Here is a 14,343-nt window from a genome sequence, read left to right on the forward strand (position 1 = left end):
CTATCATTTAAACACACTTTAGCTGGTCAGTCAGTCAACAACATTTATTGAGCACCTACTATGTGCAGAGCACTGTACTGGGCACTGTCCAGGGAATACAAAAAGAAAGTAGAAGACATGGTCCCTGCTCTCAAGGAGCTTACAATCTAATTCAAGAGACGGAATACATACACATGAAATTGAGGAACGCTTTTACAGAGCAACACAAGTAACAAGTGCAAACTGATATAATACAAACTGAGTACATAAGTGCTGAAAGAACAAAAGCTTAAGAGAGAATAGAATCAGTCAGAATTTGGTAATCAAGGGATATTCCTTGAGTTCTAAGCCAGATTTTCATAGTTAAGAACAAAGACTGGCAGAGAAAAGAAAGTGATCCTAGTCAGGTGGTAGAAAGGTAAGAGAAACTTATTAGAAGGGACAAGAGGGCTGAAGATGAGGCTAAAAACATAGGGAAACACTAAGTGTTCACAGGTTTTCAATAACAAGTTTGGATCTGACAAGCAAGCAATAGAAGCCGCCTTTAATAGGTCCTCAAATTAAAAAAAAAAAAAGTTGTAATTCCTATTGTAATAAATCTAAGTGATGAAACAGATTAAGAAACTATACAATCCCCAAAGGTATGGCAAAATAAAAGATTTGAAACATTTATGATTTGGTTAGATAATAATATCTCTCCATAAATGTCTTGTAGGTTGAGTCTCTAAGGAATAGAACTCAAGAATGGAAAATAAGGCATGATGGAGAGGGTGCAATTCATGAGGTCTGACACATAAAGCAAAGTCAATTCCTTCCTGAGAAGCAAAGGAACAGACTCCATTACCTGGCTTTATAAAAAGGTCAGAGTAGATTTGGGTGGAGTTGTTTCTATACAAGCAGTAGAATTTGTCACATCCATTTTCAATTGAAAATATTACAATAGGATAAAAAGCTCATTTAGCCAAAAACAGAGTATACTAAGCTTGTAACCAAGGGGAACAGAGTATATTGACAGTGGCAGGCTGGCATAAGGCTAGCCAATAGCAAGTTTCAATACATGAAACTGTGTGGTATTTCTGGATCCTAGCAGCAATATTTCAGCATCCCTTCCCCCTCGCCCCAGAAAAAACAAATAATATTAATAAAACAAAGCCAAAAAAAGCCTCAATTGAAAAGATCAAATTCTTAAAAACAAAAATAAGTGTGTTTAAAATATATATGTTACTGCCAAAACCCGAACCGCAAGGAAGAACTGATAATGGCCGGCCATTATCACCAATGGCTGATACCAAACAGCCAAAACCCGAAATGTTGATGCGAAAGAAGTTCCTTTCAGGCAATGGCCAGCTATTACTCATTAATTTCCAAGCTCCGGTGGCAAAAGATCATTTCTGAAGATTGTCTGTGTCTTTGCGTATATGCAGTATACTCGTGGCGATCAGTGAACACGTCGTGAATGGAAACGAAACTGTAGGCGAGCTTCTGCGTGTTGCTCACTCAACACCTCCTCCATTCAAACGAACCGTCCCACTCCTCAGTCAGTTTGGCTTCTAAAACTGGAAAGCAAAAGTAATGGGAAGTAACTTTTAGCTAGCGGAGCTTAGCCATCCCGGATAATGGCCTGCTAAACAGAGCTTCTGCCGCTGCCACATCTGTATTTCGGGTTTTGGCCACTCGGTGCCAGCCATTATCAGTTCAGCCCACAATTCGGGTTTTGGCACGCTCCAGAGTCAACATCACTGGAATAATCCATTTAAGAAACAAATTCTATCTAACTTACCTCAGTTAGTTCTTCTATAGTAGCTCCTCCTGACTTTTTAGCAACTTTCTCTTCTATTGAAGGTGGAGGTGCAGGCTTTAGGTTTGGCGGTAAAGGAACACCAGCCTTAGCACACATGGCAGCTGCATTAGCTTTGGCTATTTCAAGTAATTGAGCCTTATCTGTAAGAGGAAAAACATAAGCAGTTTTCCTAAAAGTCTATACCTTTTGTATTATCAAAAGTTTTATATGCTAACAAAACCGAAGGCATCAATTTTCTGCCTCACAGCTATGATTAAATCACTCTTTGGCTCAAAGTTTTTAAGTGAATGCCCCCTACTTAAAGAATTAAGTCCACTCGTAGCTTCTCGATAAAATACTATAGAAAATTGTGAGACTTCCTTGCCTTACCTACCAAAGCTTACTTTATTTTCCAAAATTATCATGCCCCTAAAATTACTTTCCTTCTAATTTCTGACATTTTAAACCACTCTTTGAACCTAAGTTCAAGTGTCACCTCTTCTAACAAGTCTTAAGTCAGAATTTAACATCCCTCCTTCACTGTGCTCCCAAAGTGCTTTTACCTGTATCAGTACATACAGCAATCATCACACTTTGCTTTTTGGCAGTTTTACTATTCGGTAAACACATACATATGCACTTTATCCGCGTCTCCTCTACTAACCCCTGATCGCTTCAGGCACATACTAATATACCTCTGCTTTGATGAAAATAAAAAACAACTCAAAACCTTTCTGTTGAACTGAATGCAATCTCTCTTATTCTGTTAAGGCCTTTTTTCTTTAGACGACGCAGACTTAAAATGTCCAACTATTTGCATAATGATAAATTACCCATTATTTCTGCAGAGAGTCATGTATAATCCATCAAGTTTCAATAATCTCTGTACACTTCTTAAAATCAAGGGAAATCAGAGTACTTTATTTTTAAAGTAAGACAAATTATTAAAATCACTTTAAAGAATTCACTTTATTTTGCTAATGTCACCTAACCAGGCAAATAACTCCCCATGTGTATTCCCTACTCACTTCCATTACCTATTATGCCAATTAGAATTATCTTCACATTTAACAGTGCTATCTTGCAATTTTAAGACATAACATTAAAGAAACATCTTAATTATAGGTTTACTTTCAAGAATTTATGTTTGAATACATACATAAACAATCTGAACATATACTAACCTTGTTTTTAACTGGACTTCTACTTTCCATTTTTCATTATGGGAGATGGTTCAAACAAATAAAACATTCAAATATGGAAACACCTTGGTTCTACTATACTCCAAAGGATGTATTTTTTTAAATTCTAATTATCCCATTTAAAAACAAGCTACTCTAAATGATAAAAATTTGGAGAGAAAAACTCATCCTAAACCAATAACCCATAACATCCCATTTGACTCAAAGTTTAGAAAAAATCTCAGATTAAACTTAAATCATTCTCCATTATACTACCATTAAATTTTTAAATGACTTACTCAAATCTGTCAGACGTTTAGGTGACCTGCCTCTTTCAGAAGACCGAGAGCGTTTACGACGGAGGGGAGATCTGCTGAACCTTCTTCTCAAGGGTGTTCGTGATCGCCTCAATCTGACTGGTGATATACTGAAGCTTCGTCTTCTTACCACAGACCTAGATCTTCTCCGACGGCTAGGGGTACGGCTCCGTCTGCTCGGGGTGCGGCTCCGTCGGCTGGGGGTGCGGCTCCGTCGGCTGGGAGTGCGGCTCCGTCGGCTCGGGGTGCGGCTCCGTCGGCTCGGGGTGCGACTTCGTCGGCTTGGGGAAATGCTAAAGCTCCTTCTCCCCCCAGATCTAGATCTTCTTCTACGACTCGGAGTGTGACTCCGACTCCGCCGACTTGGGGTGCGACTTCGCGCTCTAACGGTTTTCCTGTTATCTCTGGAGCTTGATCTTTTTCTTTTTCTTTCCCTTGACTTCGATCTGTGCTTTGGAGATCTTTTGCGCTTCTCTTTTGACACAGATCGCCGTCCTCTAGACTTTGATCTTGACCTGCTGCTCCTCCTTCTGCGTCTTGAACGTGACCGTGAACGTGTTTGAGAGCGATGAGACTTGGACTTAGATGATCTCTTCCTTGCCCTAGAACGAGACTCACTGGTACGCTTCCGTGATTTGTGTTCAGAAGACTTGGACCGCTTACTTCGAGATCTTAAGGAAGAGTCTCTTTTCTTCTCTTTCTCACCTTTATCACGATTCTTATTTTTCTTGCTTTTTTCATGTGTGTCCTTAACTTTTACAAAGATTTCATAATCATCTTTTTCCTCTGAAGACGACTCTGAAGCTCTTTCTGGTATACCAACTACAACTGGACTGGCAGCAGACTTGTCACGTTCAACTTCACTTGCAAGTAAGGGTCCTTCGATACCAGCTCTGAGGCTTGTAAGACGTTCCATGTCCTTAGGAAGCAATGGTCTCACTAAATCTGCTTCATTAATGTCATCGATATTGGCAGAAAATCCTGAATCAGACAATATCTCTTTTGTAGAGAGAGGTACTTCTTTATCTTCACTACTTTCTTTAGGGCTGAGCGCAACTGCTAATGTCTGGTCACTTTCTTTTATAGGTAAGGGTCCTTCTGCATCATTACTAATGAAGTTACTAGACGGTAAGTCAAGATGAATGTCTTTAGCAGGCAAAGGTCCCTCTATGTCAGCCTCACTACCACCACTGGGGCTGCTGGAAATTACCATGTCATGTTCAGTGTCTTGAGTAGTTAAACAAATTTCATCATCATATTTACTAATTGAACTGAGAGCAGATGATGTAGTAAATTCAATACCCTTACTAGTTCCCACTGTATCCGATTCAAGAGCAAGGGGACCAGTAAAAGACAGAGTTCCTCCTACATCAGCTTCACCAACACTAGGGCAGGTATCCAATACTGTGCACTGTTGAGTCTCACTGACCGGCAAACTTTTCTCTTCACCAATTTCACCAACAGCACCAATGCTGGCAGCAAACACTGTGCTATGTTCCATTTCTTTAGCAATTAAATGATTATTTACATTATGGTCTATATTTACACCATGTTCACTTTCATAAGTGTCATTCTTCAGGTGTCCTTCAGTATGTGGCTCCTCATCTGAATGCAAGGGAATTTCCTGCGTGCCAATTTCTGGAGCAAGATTTTGATCACCAGATAATAAATTCATTCCCTTTATAACACTAGACTCCAACATCACTGGTGTAGACTCTAAAACCATCTCAGTTGATAGTACTTGAGTTTGCTCTGACACAGAAACAGCAGGCTCCAAAACTGACACAGTGGATTCTTGCACAGGAACAGATGGTTCTGAAACAATCATGTTAGGCTGAAGGACCGATACTGCTGGTTCCAAGACAGGCACAGCAGGTTCCACAGCAGAACCAACTGGCACAGGAATGGTAACAGGCTTGGGCTCAACCAAGGCCAGGGGCTCTGGGACAACCTCAGCTAGTTGCCCTGGTACAGCCATGGCCGGTAGACCTGGAACAGTCACAGCCAAGGGCTCTGGAACAGCCAAAACTGGGGACTCCGGGACAGCCTCGGCTGGGGACTCCGGGACAGCCTCGGCTGGGGGCTCCAGGACAGACACAGCTGGTAGCTCTGAGACAGCCATGGCTGATAGCTCTAGAGTGCTCTGTGATGGCTCTGGAATAGTTACTGTAGGATCCAGCAGGGACATAGATACCTCTGATGGAACATGTTCTGAAGCTCTCAGGGAATCAAAGGTTTCTGCTGTCTCTGACATAACAGAAGGCTCTGATGTTAACATAGTTGGTTCAGCTGACATTACAGGAGTTTCAGATACCATATAAGTCACTGGTCTCTCTGCAACAATTTCATGCTCTTCTGCTATTGCAGCAGACTCTGTAGGTGTTGATGTAACTGAAGACTCTGGTTCTAGTGGTGGCTCTGAAACAGTCATGGAAGCCTCTGATGCTAACAGCGAAGCTTCTGACGCCGATACCGAGTAATTAGCAGGCACTACCGAAGGCTCTGAAATCTCACTTTGACTCACAGGAGGTTCAGGTAGCGAAACAGACTCTTCAGCAGGTAATGCTGGCACCTCAGTAGACCAAGCATTTTCAGCTGTTAATGCTGACTGCTCAGCAGGTAATGCTGGACCCTCTGGTGGTTCCTCAGGAGGCAATGGTGGTGTCATTGGTGGCTCCTCAGGTGGCAATGGTGGCATTGTTGGAGGTTCTTCAGGAGGCAAAGGTGGCACCATATATGCCTCTGTGTATGTGTCAGTGTAAGAATCAGTGTAAGAATCAGCTGTCATAGACATCATTGAACGGTCAGCAGTGTAAGAAGACATCATAGAGCGGTCAGCTGCAGAGTACGATGACATCATAGACCGGTCAGCAGTAGAGTACGATGACATCATAGACCGGTCGGCACCCATGGACATCATAGAACGGTCAGCCATTGGGGACATCATGGAGCGCTCGTATGCTGACATCATAGAGCGTTCATAAGCTGACATCATTGAGCGCTCAGCCATAGGAGACATCATAGAGCGCTCATAGGCTGACATCATAGAGCGCTCATAGGCTGACATCATAGAACGCTCAGCCATAGGGGACATCATAGACCGCTCATAAGACATCATAGAGCGTTCATAAGATGACATCATGGAACGTTCTGCAGCATAGGACATCATCATAGAACGTCTAGATGCTAACATCAGAGGTCTTGGTGCTAACCTATATGGTCTGGGTGCTATCCTATAGGACCTGGGTGCTATCCTATAAGGTCTAGGTGACATCCTATAGGGATCAGGAGTTAGTCTGTAGGGATCATGGCCTAACCTATAGGGGTCTTGCCCTAACCTGTAGGCATCATGACCTAGTCTATAAGGGTCATGGCCTAACCTATAGGGATCCTGAGCTAACCTGTAAGGATCCTGAGCTAACCTGTATGCATCAGGAGATTTTGAATCCAACATAGAAGAATCTTGGGTACTAGATGCTAACATCTGGGCATCCATGGAACCAGATGCTAACATCTGAGCATCCATGGTGCCGGAAGCTAACATCTGAGAGTCCATAGTGCCAGATGCCAACATCTGGGAGTCCATGGTGCTGGTTGCTAACATCTGGGAGTCCATGGTGCTGGTTGCTAACATCTGGGAGTCCATGGAGCTGGTTGCTAACATCTGGGAGTCCATGGAGCTGGTTGCTAACATCTGGGAGTCCATGGAGCTGGTTGCTAACATCTGGGAGTCCATGGAGCTGGTTGCTAACATCTGGGAGTCCATGGAGCTGGTTGCTAACATCTGGGAGTCCATGGAGCTGGTTGCTAACATCTGGGAGTCCATGGAGCTGGTTGCTAACATCTGGGAGTCCATGGAGCTGGTTGCTAACATCTGGGAGTCCATGGAGCTGGTTGCTAACATCTGAGAATCCATGGTATTGGATGCTAGCATCTGGGAGTCCATGGTGTTGGACGCTAGCATTTGGGAGTCCATGGTGTTGGATGCTAACATATGGGTCTCCATGGTGTTAGAGGCTAATATATGGGATTCTTGGGCCATCAAGGGATCCACTCCTACTGTTATAGAAGTCTCCCCCACTAATGTAGTAGGCAGCTCCTGTGCTACCGTATTATAGGATTCCAGCGCTGTCGTCGAGGGCACCTCCAGGGACTGCGACACGGTCATCGTTGACAGCTCCGTTGTTGTCACCACAGACTGAACAGAGATCTCCAGCGCCACAGTTGCCACAGGCTGCCCTGGCAACTCTGGCGCTCCAGGCTGCCCTGGCAACTCCAGCACCCCTGTTGCCAGAGGCTGCCCCAAAAGCTCCAGTGCTCCAGCTGCCCCAGACTGCCCCGAGAACTCCAGTGCCCCAGTTGCCATGAGCTGCCCAGGCAACTCCAGTGCCCCAGTTGCCACAGGCTGCCCTGACAACTCCAGTGCCCTAGTTGCCGAAGGCAGCCCTGGCAACTCTGGCACCCCAGTCACCGAAGGCTGCCCTGGCAACTCCAGCGCTGTCGTTGCCACTGGCTGTCCTGGCAACTCCAGCACCATTGCTGCCTCAGACTGCCCCAGCAACCCTGATGCTGTTGTCACCTCAGGCTGCCCAGGATGTTCCATCGTTGTCATCCCCACAGGCTGCTCCAACTCTGTCGTCGTCACAGGTTGCTCTGTCAACTCCATTGCTACTGTTACCGCAGGCTGCCCTGGCAACTCTACTGCTCCTGTTACCACAGGCAGCCCTGGTAACTCCTGTGCCATCACAGGTGGCTCTGGTACCTCCTGTGGTGGCTCCAACCCCATGGATGGTGCTGAAAGCCCTGGCAACTCCTGTGACAACTGTGGCACTGATGTCACACAGGGCCCCGGCAACTCAGGTACTGCTGTCGCAGGGGGCCCTAGCAACTCAGGCACTGGGGCAGAAAGGGGCCCTGGCAACTCTGGCACCGGGGTAGCAGAGGGCCCAGGTAACTCCAGCACTGGAGTCACAGGGGGCCCCTGCAACTCCGGCATGGAGGTCGCAGGTGGCCCCGGCAACTCCATCACTGAGGCCACCGGCGACTCCGGCGGCTCCAATGCTGTGGTCTTGGGCAGCTCCAGCAACTCCTGTGATCTTGTCACTGATGAATCTGCAATCTCCGATGGTACTTCTACAGGCTGCTCTGGCAATCTTAGTACTTCGGTTGCAGATGACTCTGGAAAATCCATTGTTGTTGATGTGCTTGGCTCAGGGTGCACCTCAGTAGATGTCTCTGATGTTATCACAAGGGTTTCTGATGGCTCTAGCACTTTTGCTACTGGAGGCTCTAACACAATCTTTGCTGGCTCTGGAGGTGTGTTCTCCAAAGACTTCAGCACAGACTTCATCTGATTTGACATTGTTACTACTGGCTCAGATGACTGTAGCACTACTGTTGTAGTAGGCACTGGTGCTGTTGCAAAAGAATCCAGAATCTTTGTTGTGGATGGTTCCAGCGTTACGGCCACAGACTGCTCTGACTGCACTGCTATTACTGATGTAGATGCAACTGACAGTTCTGCAGTTTTTGTAGCTGGCTTCGGAGATTCAAAAGTGTGTGGCTGTGATACCTCCACTGATACTATAGGAGGTTCTAGCATGACTGCAGGAGATTCACTGGTCTCAGATAGGCCAAAGGCTCTTACGGGATGCTCCGGTGCCATCGCTGAAGGTTCAGAGTCAAACTTCAAAAAGGAATCCGATTCTAAATCCATGTTCCCATCATGATGTGATTTCAGCTTTGATTCAGCATCTTCTGGCTGTCTTTTATACTTTTTTTCCTTCTCTTTCTTCTTTTTCTTCTTTTTATTTTTGTGCTTTTTATGCTTCTTTGACTTTTTGGTAGGAATTTCATCAGTGGGATCTGTTTGTACAGACACACATCTACTTTTTCTGGAGGCCTCCTTTGAGTCTGAAATTAAGAGAAATTTTGTCAAACACTTCTCAAAGCAGATTTAGATAAATCACATAAGTCAATTTACATTCCATGCTAAGATACCACAGTATAGTATTGCTTGCTAAATAAGCTACCAAATAAACCATTTCCACAAACCAATTACCTGAGGCTGACACTTTTCCAATGCTTCTACAACTAAACCCTAGGTTAAAAATAGGTTTAGTTAAAAAAGAAACTTTTAGAATTACATTAAAATGTGTCTCAACTAAATTCATTTAAAGCAATTATTTTTTCCAACTCTCAAATTATAGCAAATTACTTTAAAAATACACTTACAAATACCTTTCGTATTATCAACGTTAGAATTCCTGTAAAAAATACCTATGTTAAACAATTCTTTTTTGACTATTCTATGTCCTATTTATATAAGAAATAACATGGCGCGGGCTCTGGAAAAAACTGTTTTGGGGTCATGAATCAACCCACCACTCACTAGATGAATAGACTTGGCCAAATTACTGACACACTGTCTCCTAGAGTTAAAAAGTGAAGTGAGTTAAGTCACACAAAGTACACTGAACAACGCCTGGCATGTAATAAGCCCTCAGCAAATGTCAGTGATTGCTTTCACATAGTATACAAAGGTCTGAACAATAAATGTAAAGCATCAATATGAAATTTGAATTTTCCCTTATCACACCCATTACAGCCTAATAAAAATAATTTTCCCCCCAATCACCTTCTAAAAATACTAACAAAACACATTTTCAAATGTTTCTACTAAAAAAATAGTATCAAGTCATTTCGGTAAAAAAAAAAATTCTTATAGCCCTTAACATACAACTTAAGAACATTTAGATTTGCATATCTAAAAGAGAAAGTGGTTTCTATTCCACTTTACAACCAGATGGGATTTACTCTAATGCCAGTATCAAATTAGATAAATCTTAGTAACCCCAGTAAAGACTGATCAGAAATATAGGGCATTAGGATTACGGAAAAATAAGACCTATCCCAAAGCAAAACTAATCATTTTCTATAAATTGTTTACTATGTACCAAATGTAGCTAAGTTAGACTTCAATCAAAGAAAAGTTCCTAGAGCATAAATCTAAGTATGGTTATAGTCTCTGCCTTTAATTTTTTTAACCACACTCTACACCAAAAATAATAAAAATTGAATAAAAAATCATACCACACCTCATTTCTACAATTATTTTTAGGTATTTTTGTGGTAATTCTTTCATTTCTAAGCATCAATGATTTAATGAATTCCAAAAGTGCTGAATATCCAAGCAATGATTCCTCTACATTCACTGCATTTTTAAGAGAAATAGATGTAAAAACAAGGCAATCTCTACAAGTGGTTTTTAAAATAAAACCTCCCAGGTTTTAAAATTACAAATGTGGTCTAGGTTCCTGTACCTTCCAGAATGGATATTTACACAATTGTGCAATGAAAACCCACTTTCAAAATCCAGGCAGAGGCAATACAAAACTGCATTAAGTAGTCATAGTCCACCAGCAAACAAGCCAAGTGCATCAATGCTTGTGTTTCAGTACAATTTGATTTTCAAAGAATTCAAATTCTTCAGTATACCAATGAAAATAAAATTTATTGATGTCTTAGATCTAACTAACATTTTAAATGCCATGTAATCAAGAAATTATACTGTTAATCATTTAAAAAATCGTCAAGTTTGAGAGAGCTGGTTATCTCTAACTTACCTGGCTTATATCGTAGTTCTGTATCTAACACCCCAGAAAGCACTTCCTCTATCTTCTGAACTATTTCTTCATTTGGTAGACTCCTGGCAGAGGCAGCTGCATCACCTGCCTGGTTTCCTTCAATAGGTGTATTTGTTTCACCATTGAGCTGGCCTTCACTCCTTCCACTTGACAAGAAAAGTTATCAAAATTCATTAATATTTTTACCACATCATACAATAAATTCATATTTGTAACTCAACTGATTAAATCATCTTATGTTAATATTCACCATTTTTTTCTTTTCAGATATTCCTTACCAGTAGTGCTTCTTGAATACTATCTATTGGCACATATTTTTTACATAACTTAAGTTTCCAGAACTGTGAAAGTTAAGAAAAAGTCTTTAAAACAGGTTTCTAAGCTCATCTTTTTTTTTTAAATAAAATACTCCCAGAAATATAGTTAGATTTCAGTTAACTACATATTTATCTCATGATAAAAAAAATTAAGATCACAATCACAAATTCAAAGAAAAATATGTGATCTGATGTTATGATAGAAACTATGGCCACTGTGAAGTCACACCTGTGCATGGATCATATCACCATCAACAGTATCAAGGAACACAAAGTTAGCCACAGACAGACACATCAAGTAAAAAGAGTAACATCTAGCCTCGGATCAAACTTAAAATTGACCAGTTACTGAAATACCATAAAGTTTTTTTTAAAAATACATTTATATAATTTTACCCAGTTATCTAAAATTACAGTATTAAGAAAATTTCTGGAGATCAAAAAAAAATCATGTAAAACAAGTGACAACTCATTTATACCAACAGTAAATGAATACATGGCTTAACATTTTCAAGTCATAGAGCTAGAAGATTCTTTTTTTTTAGTTGAGGTAAAATTAGTGTTTGTGCCCATAATTGTGTATAAAGATTTCAGGTATACGACATTTTAACTCAATATCTGTACACACTACCAAGTCTACTTATTATCCATCGCCATACACTGACACCTTTCATCCATTTCTCCCTCTCTCCCCCCAACAATTCTCCTCTCATAACCATCAATGTGTTCTCTTATCCATGAGATTTTTTTCTTCTTCATTTCTTTTCTTTTCTTTTTTTTTTAGGCAGAACAATCTTAACAGACTAATAACATGTCATTTACCTGGTCATGTTTACTATTTTCGTGTAAATTTGCAAAATCATTTTGAAAAATAACTTCCAACAACACATTCAATTTAATCTCACTTAAATTTTAGCTAACAAAGCAGATGGAACAATTATGCTCCGCTACTTGACAAAAAAGTCTAGTCAAAAACAACGACAAATCAGTTAACTAAATGTTATTAAGGAATATTTGGTTTTCTAACAAGATGAATCATATAAACATTTGTTGACTACTAAGTGTCACAAGGTTCCACATTTTTAACTTCACTTAACCCTAACAAAACTCTAAGATCAACATGTTATTCTGATTTTATAAATGAGGAATATGAGACACAGAGAACACAAGAAACCCAGCTGAAGGTCACACAGCTATTAAACTGGTATTCAAGCCACAGCTCAAACTCTTAACCACCATCTACATATAACAGCTTATTTCAACTAATGTCAGTCTCCTTACCCAGACAGACATATATAAAAAATAGATGGGAAATAAAGCTCACTGAAATGGCAAATAACCAAAGTGTTTTAGACCGATAATGCATTACGTGTTATTTGAGAAACTGAACAGTCCTCCAGCAATAAATTTCTCTAAAATTCTTTTTAGGTTTTCCTTCTGGAGCTCTTTATTTTACACTTTTCCTAAGCACTTTCACATATATAATTATCTCACTAAAAAGGCAACAGATTTAAAAACCAGAAAAATACAACAAAAAAACAGTAAAGTCTATGAAAAATCATCTGAAAGCTATAGGATGTTTATTTCAATTACTGAAAAGGGATAAAAATTTCAAACCACCTAAATATCCATCAAAATACTGCTACAACAGAATTCTATGGAATCATGAAAAATGTCCCAAAAGACTACTTAGACTGTGACAAAAAGCAAACTTGTTCACAATACATTTGGTGAAAATTAACACAAAACAAGATAATCAAATTTCACAAAACATTTACGTGCCATCTGTCCACACCAGGGGAAAAGAAAATCAAAGATCAATAACTATGGTTGTTTTTCTTTTTTCTAATTTTTCTACAACAAAATTTACTAACACAAAAACTAATTTTTAAAACGTATAAAAGTACTATAAACAAACACAATTACTTATTGCAAGCAACTATTAAATATTTCGGGAAAAAAATATTTCCTTAGTTCAAGTCTGTTCTCATCATCCTAAAAACACGAGCGTGTTAACAGAATTTTAAAAAGCAACGAAATGAGTGGATATATTTCCCACTTAAAAAATATATATCCTGTAAAAACAATCCTAACATTACTATATCATTGGTTCAATAACCCTATGATAATTTCAGTGTTTAATTTACAATTTTTTCGGCTGATTTTCAAATTCACGTATTGCTCTCGCTCTCAACTTTTACAATACGGCTGCCGAAAACATCCGAACTCGGAACAAATATTTACGTTATACAAAGCAAAAATACTAAAAGATAATCAGTAAACAACCACACTACCCACGCTACTTTCCTTTCGGCGTAAACAACTATTTCTGTGGAAACCTCTTTCCGTTCAAATTTTTGTGGAACCAAGGATAAACGAAGTCTACTAGCAATGGCAAAAAAAAAAAAAAAAAAGGGTGTCGTTCAAAAACGTCAAATAGGGAATGGGTAGCAAATAGAAATTTAGATTTACAAACAAAGGCCACATTCCACTTGCTAAGTTAATTAACTGCTAGTAATTCAAAGTCCCCTTCTATCCTCACCTCGGATATTTTGGCAAAGTAGCTAACATTAATTCGAATTTCTATTAAATACTGCCTGGTGGAAACCACAGGACGCTAAAGCCCAAATAATCTAATTAGAGGATCCCGACCCCCAAATGGGTCTAAAGCTTGCAGTAACAAAGCGGATTTAAGTTTACTCAAGAAACGGCCGTTAGAGACCCTTTCCGGTCACAGGCGCCGGCCGGCGAAATCCGCGAAGGCTGAGAGGGGGAGGGGAAACGCGGCGGCGGAGGAGGAGCTGAGGAGGAACTAGGCCCGTCCCTGGTGAACGACCAGGCCTACGAGTAGCGAAAGGGTAGGGAACGTCCAAACGGGAGAGATGAGTGAGCATCTTAACTCGGTTCTAGGAGAGAGAGTCTGGGATTACCTCAGAAAGGGCGAAATTCCTCGCTGGGAAGGGAGGGAGCGGGTGGGGGGGGCGGCGGAAAATGGATCCCAGGCCCAGGCGGGGCTGTAGCGGGGCCTGAGTCGGGGAACGACGGCGTCTCTGAATAAAGGTGCCACAGAAGGCTATTTGAGACCCTATCGATCCCTTGGGAGCAGAAGAGTCTGTGAAGCGC

The 14,343-nt window shown here is 41.0% G+C and overlaps 1 protein-coding gene across 7 annotated transcripts in view; it reads right to left on the minus strand.

Moving 5' to 3' along the window:
• The window catches only part of SON (SON DNA and RNA binding protein), a 31,440-nt gene that overhangs the window by 16,961 nt on the left and 136 nt on the right, over nucleotides 1-14,343 (minus strand). For 6 of the 7 annotated variants that reach the window (XR_004950596.1, XR_004950595.1, XM_036219826.1 and 3 more), the window contains exons 2-4: nucleotides 10,883-11,049; nucleotides 3,240-9,170; nucleotides 1,760-1,920 (exon numbers count right to left, since the gene is read on the minus strand). Coding sequence is in view for 5 of the 7 variants with exons in the window: in XM_036219826.1 (XP_036075719.1) it covers nucleotides 1,760-1,920; nucleotides 3,240-9,170; nucleotides 10,883-11,049 (6,259 nt within the window). In the remaining 2 variants the exon portion in view is untranslated. Of the gene's footprint in view, nucleotides 1-26; nucleotides 1,536-1,759; nucleotides 1,921-3,239; nucleotides 9,171-10,882; nucleotides 11,050-14,343 lie in introns of those variants that run through there. The other variant, XM_036219830.1, reaches the window with a different exon arrangement.

This window comes from Rousettus aegyptiacus, unplaced genomic scaffold, assembly GCF_014176215.1.
Source record: "Rousettus aegyptiacus isolate mRouAeg1 unplaced genomic scaffold, mRouAeg1.p scaffold_m13_p_4, whole genome shotgun sequence".
Lineage (NCBI taxonomy): Eukaryota > Metazoa > Chordata > Mammalia > Chiroptera > Pteropodidae > Rousettus > Rousettus aegyptiacus.